At 47.2% G+C, this 7,787-nt stretch overlaps 1 protein-coding gene across 6 annotated transcripts in view; it reads left to right on the top strand.

Annotated features, from left to right (window-relative positions):
* The first annotated feature begins 5,668 nt into the window (after window positions 1-5,668).
* Window positions 5,669-7,787, top strand: part of SLC66A2 (solute carrier family 66 member 2) — a 32,305-nt gene continuing 30,186 nt past the window's right edge. The window contains exons 1-2 of one of the 6 annotated variants that reach the window (XM_084780672.1): window positions 5,669-5,791; window positions 7,046-7,385. In XM_084780672.1, the coding sequence (XP_084636798.1) occupies window positions 7,183-7,385 (203 nt within the window). In that variant the 5' untranslated portion in view covers window positions 5,669-5,791; window positions 7,046-7,182. Of the gene's footprint in view, window positions 5,792-6,474; window positions 6,701-7,045; window positions 7,386-7,787 lie in introns of those variants that run through there. The other 5 variants (XM_084780674.1, XM_084780675.1, XM_084780670.1 and 2 more) reach the window with 5 other exon arrangements.

Below are 7,787 nucleotides of genomic sequence, written 5' to 3'. Positions count from 1 at the left end.
GTAGATTGCTGCAATGGCTGCGGAATCTGTGTATATACTAAAAATTATTGAATGACAGGGCTTCTCTGTGTCATATCCTTGGCTGGGTAATAGACCAGGCTGGCCTCAGACTCACAGAAACCCACCTGCCTTTGCCTCCTCAGTGCTGAGATTAAAAGAGTGCCACTTCTGCTTGGCTGGAAAGCCCATCCCAAGCAACATGCTTTCTTCAGCAAGGCCACACCTCCTAATCCTTTTAAAGAGTGCCACTCCCTGGTGATGTGAGCCTATGGAGGGTCATTCTTGTTTAAACCACCGCTGACTCAAAAGACAAAATGTCCATACTTTAAAAATGTATCATTTAAAACACATTAACTGATATATAATTGACACACTATAAAATTCACTCAAAGTAAGTCATTCCAAAATCAAAATCAAAACCAAACAAAATAAAATCTTGCTCTCCTGCTTGCTTAGTTTAAGGCAAATGCAACTAGAAAACTGTACCATGGAGAAGGGAGGACTTGGTGGGGAACTAGAGGCGCCCAGTACTTACCTGCTTTGTGAGAGAGAGCTGAGGGTATCCCCGAAGTGGTCTGTCGGCTGGACAGCCGCTTACCCAGCTACAGCAAAGAAAGTAAAACAGCTGTCATAGACAGAGCATCTGTGAGGGTCCTCAGCAACAGTGACTCACACATCATGTTGGACTGAGCACTTCTAGGAAAGATGTGAACATCATAGAGGGGAAGTCCTGGTCCCCGCGTCACATGAAATGCCAAGAGCCACTCTAGTAGCCAGAGAGGACAAAAGACTTGTATCAAGACCGGAGAAGCCAGTGTCAGAACCGCTTTACAGAAACAGGCGACATCAACAGCGTGTGCCTGTGAGCAGCTCCCCACACCAGACTGGGGCTTCCATTTGATTGCAGGAGTAGCTATAGAGACCATACCCCATACACTCTGTGATTTACACCAGACCCCACTCTCAGAGAAAACATTCTATGTCCAGACCCACCAGCCACAGAGAAGAAACCAACAAGAGATTACATGGGAGTTAACTGGATGAAACAGACCCCTATATACAAAGTGATACTTCAAGACCCATGGTAAAGAGAAGGCTACTTGGGGCTGGGGAGATAGCTCAGTGCTTAGGAATGGTTAGAGGATCTGAGTTTGATTCCTAGCATTAGGTCAGACAGCTGGAGTCATTGTTTAAAGAGATCCAACATCCTCTTCTGGCCTTCATGAGCACAGCATGCATACATATGCTCATAGACCCAGGCACATAAATAAAAATAAAATCACTCTTTAAACACACACACACACACACACACACACACACACACACACACACACACACACACACGGATGGAGGAAGGGATAGAGAGAGACTTACATAGAAGGCCCTACCATAAAAGTGAATTGAAGAGATGTCCACCCCAATAGATGAGCAGATCATTGTAGAAACACAGTAAGTGTCAAGGTAAATAAATATCAAACAAACACACAAAAAATAATGGAAGACTCAGACATCAACCCATGTATACAATTGCCATTGTGTTCCTAACAGCGTTGTCAGAAACATATTAATTACATATGTAATTTAATTACATTGTTGTCCAGACAAGGTCTGCTTCTTTGACAATGGACATCACATGTAGAAGACTGAATATATTTGCCTATTTCTCATGTCATATAAAAACTCAAAATGGATCAAAAATCTTCATGTAAGAACTAAAATTTCACAGTGTTTATTAAAGAACAAGAGACATTTCAAGCCAGGCAACGGTAGTGCACACCTTTATAATCCCAGAATTGGGAAGGCAGAGGCAGGCGGATATCTGGGAGTTTTAGGCCAGTCTGGACTAGAGTGAGTTCCAGGATAGCCAGGGCTTCACAGAGAAACTCTGTCTCAAAAAACAAAAAGCAAAACAAACAACCAAAAAAGAGACATTTCAAGATGCAGGCATAGGCGATGATTTTCTAAAAGAAATTCCAATATCCCAGGAAATAATACAAGAATTGACAAAGGGAATTGTATAAAATGAAAAGATTTCTGTACAGAAAGGGAACCAATGATCAGAGAGAAGAGAGAGAGACTGCCCTCAGAGCAGGGTGGAAATTCCAATGGGAAATTAATATCCAGAATACATAAATAATGTTTATATATTAATGTTTATATTATTTATATAAATATGTTTCAAAATCAAGTAACTCAATGAAAACAGAGCAAATGGCCTGAATAGATACTTCTTAAAAGAATAAGGAGAAATACCAATAAAAACCAGCTAGACCATTTCTGGGTATCCCTCAGAAGAAAGTAAAATCAACATGCAAAAGAGATGCTTACACTCCTAGATTTATTTCGGATATTCACAATAGCCAGGAGGGAATCAGCCCAGTCCTGGAAATGTTACATATTTATTTGTATAATACATGTTAATAAAAAAGGAAACTGTATAGCCTGCATGTGACTCAACAAACATGAGACTCTTGGACATCAGTGGGGATTGATAAATGGCCTTGCAGATGCTCATTAAATATTAATGAATATTAAAGTGCTCTGTAAAGAGATAGAAATCAGGCAGCCATTTCCCTGGTTTGAAGAAAGCTGATCTCAAGAAAACAGTCTAAGACTGAAGTTCTTCTACACAGTCAAAGATGCTGACCACTGCACAGAAAGGTAATGTGGAGTTAAATTAGGAAACACGTTTCATTTGGAGGAGTAAGTGCATACATAGTACAAGCAAGGCAGCAGAAAGCCGGGAGAGCAGCACCTGCCGGCTCACTAGCTGCTATTCTGCCCTCTGGGCCTCAGCAAGGAACAGGGTCTGGCTAGGGCTTGGTAACAGGCTAGCAGCTGCCCATGGGCAGTTGGATGTTCCTTCTCACCCATGCGTAACTACCCTGCTGCTGACATTTTTAAAGGACTCTCATGCTGCCTTAAAATGTTTTTTACTTCTTTAATCATTTTATACAATAGATCTTGATCATTCATTCTCCTCTCTCAGCTGCTACCAGATCCCCTCCCACCTCCCTACTCCCCCACTTTCATGTTCTCTGTCCCTCAAAAGAAAAGAGGGAGGGAGGGAGGAAGAAGAAAGAAACTTCTGCAGTCCAGTTTGTGGTGACCAACTGTTCCTGCTCTGGAGTGTGGTCAATATGCCAAGGCCACTCCACTGAAGAAAACTGGCTTTGCCTCAGGCAGCAGCAGCTATCATATAGCAAGAGCTCCGTGGCGAGGGCGGGGGTGGTGCCCACATCCCTTCTCTCTGCTGGGATTTGGCGTGTCTTGGGTTTATGAAGGTCGTATGCATGCTGTTACAGTCTGAGTCAGTTCACGCATGTGCCCTCCGGTGTCTGCTTCCTTGAGGTCACCCGCCACATCTAGCCTTTGCCTTTTCCAACCCTTCTTCCACATAGATCCCTGAGCCTCGAGGGGAAGCATGTAATGCAGACAACCTATTTGAGGCTGAACATTCCAAATTTCGTATTCTCTGCAGGTTGACCAGTTGTGTCTGTGACAATTGACATATCTACTGCAAGAAGTTTCTCTCTCTTGCTAAATAAAAACCATTACATTCCTGAAGCTGGTCCCCAGGGACTATTTCCTTATTTGGCCACTGACAAAGGGCTGCATTCCTGAGACAAACCACCAAGATCCGATAAACAAAATTAGTTATTTGGCTAATATGTCCAGTCAGGATTTATGAACTCCCCCTAACACAGACTCCCCACTTTCCCACTCCTGCAGAAACACCCTCTCTTGTTTTTGCTTTGCTTGACTCTCTTGCTCTCTTGTTTGTCTTGCTTGTACTTTGTTGTTGTTGTTGTTGTTGCTGCTGCTGCTGCCGCCTTTGCACCACCCAACTTCCCCCTCTGGGGTAATAAATCTCTTTTGTGCTGAGAATTTGCTGTCTGGGTAAGTCCTGTGCCAGTTCTGGGGGGCCTGACTTCCCTTGCAAACACTGGTGAGTTTTGAGGACTCTCACACTGTCACTATCGCACCAGTGTGCATGTCTGACTTTGCAGGTGTTTATCGTAGCTTGCAGGGCTCATAGGCTACCCTTGGTTCAGTCCAGCTTTCAAGGCTGTGTTTGACCTCTGTCTCTGTGCCCCATCTGTGAATACTAGCCAGTAGGGATGAAGCTTCCCCTGGCTAGATTTCTTCATGTTATGACATAAGTATGTGGTATCTTACTCTTAAGTGCTGGGGTTGGGGGTTTAACCGACAGTATTGGCAATAGCCTGTAATATTTGGGGCAGTCTATGGGACCACATTGGGCAACAACTCAGAAAGAGGTAACAACTTCCTGGTAGAGTTTTATTTTGTGGTGTATAATGGCTAGTTAGGGTATTGAACTACCATTTTAGGGTAACTCCAGTGAGTTCTCTTGTATGTGTATATATTTTAGGAAGCGTCTATACCCCAGTAAGTCTCCGTACGGCTGTTGAAAAGTGTTAAAATTTCTTCCCCATATTTCCTCTTCTGCCCTCCCATCCTTTCCTGATACTCTTACTTTCTGCATTATTATGTTATTACTAAAAATACTAAAAAGTTCTGTAAAAGAACTCTTTTGGGGGTAAGTATTTGAGTGTGCAGATTTAAGTATATTTTTTGCTTCTTTTCATTTATTCTAAAAACAGTTGAAATATCCTCATAATGTATACTTTTAAATTTTTATTTTATTTTTGATTTTTCAAGGCAGGGTTTCTCTGTGTAGCTTTGGTTGTCCTGGAACTCACTCTGTAGAACAGGCTGGCCTGGAACTTACAGAGCAGGAAGATCCACCTGTCTCTGCCTCCGGAGTGCTGGGATTGAAGGGGTGCGCCACCACTGCCAGGCAACGCATGTTCTAAGCTGTAGTGTTTAGAGTTACAGGCAGCCTTCCACATACTGGGCTCATAGGCTACCCTTGGTTCAGTCCAGCTTTCAAGGCTGTGTTTGACCTCTTGTCTCTGTGCTCCATCTTCACTGGCCGCCTCCTGTGTTCCTTTAAATCTGTTTTCTCCTGTGAAGATGCATGTAATTGTTCTTAAAGGCCCCCTGGACAGTACCCAGTCTTGAGTGGGCCCAGCTCAAGATACTGAATGCCATCACATCTACGAAAACAAGATGTTTTTTTCCACGTATGATAGTATGCACAACTGTCAGAAATTAGGGCAAAACATCTCCGGAGGCCATTCTCCAACCTTGCACAGCTCTGTTGGCTTCCTTTTAGGAAACGTGTGGAGTCAGATGTTGTGGTGCATCTGTCAAGAACTGAATGCCCTTGCACAACAGATACTCTAGACCAAGGGTTCAGAACCCAGATACGGTGATATTAAAAAAGCACCCACAACTCTACAGATGATAGCTTGCCTTACCAGAGACTACCATGGTATGCAGTACTGCACCAGAATGCAAGGTGGCTTTTGGAGGTGCCTCTGGCATATGCTGAGCAGCAAGCCCCCATTTGTGCGTCCACAGCCCCTGCAAGGTGACCATGTGTGACTCCTTAAACGCATCATGAGAGCCAGGAGAGGAACGGACTCCCAGAAACATTGGAGCCTTGGGGTGCAGGGGGCGTGGTTAGGAGGTGGGAGGCGGGTGTGGTGGTGTGCCAGCTAACCGGGAACAGCCACTGCCCCCTCCCTGAGTCCTGTCATCGCTTCCTTCTGTTTATTCATCTTCCTGTTCCTTCAAGGCATTGAGTGTTGGGCGTGTTGTTGATTCAGGAAGTTGCTAGGGGGGCTGTGGGCTCCGCTGGAGAGTAAGCTTCCTGTGTTTTCTAGGCCCCTGGACAATCAAGCTTGTTTGGAATTGATCTTAGGTGAGTTTTATAATCCTTTCCCACAAAACCAACCAGGTGGGAAACAGGAAAAAATACCTGGTGGAGTCAGCTGCGTTCTGGAAGCGGGGTGGGAGTTCCCCTGCTCAGTCCCCTCTTTGCAGAAGGATGATGCCAGGCATAGTTTAATAATGTTTCCTATTTGTTTGCTGTCCCCGTCATCGGGCACCTCATTGCATAGGTCGCTCCTGCCAGACAGGGCAGCTGGTCCTTCTGGTTCAACTTGCCCAGGCTCCATCTGAGGTTAGAGATTTTCTTTTCCTGTAAATGAGTACCGGAGGACTGATGTTACCTACAGAGGAGTTGTGGCGTGCTGACGCCAGCCTTGTTTAGTTAGTTGGATGCCTGGGGCAGTCAATGAGTAGTTCAGCTCTGATGCTAGGTTAAGAGTTGCCAACTTTTCATAGGCTTTTCAGAGACTTTCAAAGACCCCGAGAATCCCGGGGAGGATGGCGTCCTAGGCCTCGAGCTGGCCACTGTGACAGCTTTTTTTCAACATCTTCAGCTGTTAGTGGCTCCGCAAGGCATCTACTGTGCCAGGAGCGCGGCGCTACCTAGAGACAGGTTCACGTGGTCACTTGGCCTGAAAACGCCTCCCTGTAGGTTCTTCCAGATCTAGGACAGACAGCAAAACAGAGTTGAGTGCCTGCCACCTCTTCTTTCCTACCGTGTCAGGCGCGCGCGCGTTAGGACCCAGCGGGGTAGCCGCGGGACCCTAGAGTGGGCGTGAAATCCATTGTGACGTCACTGGGCGGGGCTTCTTCTGGCTGGGACTGAGGGACAGAAGGACCGACTGGCGCGGCGTGGCTGGTAAGGGACGTGGATTCGCTTCACTTTGGTTGCTCTTTGCTTTCTGACGGCGCCTCCCTTGGGGGAACTTGAGGACTTGGGGTCCGAGTTGCTATGTTTCCCTCTGGGCCACGCGTCCACCCCTCCCCCTACTAGCTGAACCCGTTTTGGGGCGGTGTCACTTCGGCTATAGCTCTGGGGCGGTGCACCCCTAGCACTATACTCCTCCCTGCACCTGGGAGGCAGACAGATGGCCGGGCGCACATCTCCGTCTCCCTAGCTTTCCTGGGAGCAGGACGGGTGTCTGGCTTTGCGGGGAAACCCTGGCCGCGCGCCCCGGGGAGCCTGTGCGCAGCGCGCTGCCAGGCCCCTACCTAGACTCCAGGTCGGGCACAGGTGTGTCCAGGTCAGTTCCTGTCAGTGATTTACCCCAGTTCCCTCTTCCAGGTCGGGATGGTGGCTGACTGCGCAGGATAGCGGCGGCCATGTGGAGGTGACAGTCAGCTTGCGGACTGAGAAGAGAGCGCAAAGGAGCTTGGACCAGGTGGACGTCGTTGGCTGGCAGCGCGGCCTTGGTACTGGCGATGGAAGCGGAAGGCTTGGGTTGGCTTCTGGTCCCGTTGCACCAGCTGGTTTCTTGGGTAGCCGCAGGGGCCATGGTCTTCGGAGGGGTGGTACCTTACATCCCTCAGTATAGGGACATCCGGAGGACTCAGAACGCCGACGGTTTCTCTACCCACGTGTGCCTGGTGCTACTGGTGGCCAATATTTTACGGATACTCTTCTGGTGAGTTGAGGACTTTCCTACCTGGGAGTGCTGCTGGAGAAATGGCTTTGTTCTTGGGGGTTTCAGGTAGCAGCGAGTGGAGCTGTCTGCTTACCCGGAAGATCTCTGGAAGAGCAGGCGCTTATTCTTCAATGGTGGTTGAGCGTCGTAAGCTATTACTGAACTTCTTAGGATGCGTCATTTCCAGCACATTGTGGCAGGGCTGGAGCCGAGAGTCAAGTATAATCTACAGATCTGCTCGTTAGTTTAATGTGTCCTTACCTTTGTATGACACATCCTGGGGCCTCTCTGTGGGCACAGTTTCTGGATCCCTGCCTTTCCTTTCTAGTGTGTGGAGTGGGGCACCACCACGCCCAGCTTCTTCCTGACTTCTTAAGTGGCTGTGCCTTAAGTAGGAAGCCA

This window comes from Acomys minous, assembly GCF_964271855.1.
Source record: "Acomys minous genome assembly, chromosome: 4".
Lineage (NCBI taxonomy): Eukaryota > Metazoa > Chordata > Mammalia > Rodentia > Muridae > Acomys > Acomys minous.
Note: the sequence above shows the minus strand (reverse complement) of the source record. Positions and strands in the feature narration are given on the sequence as shown.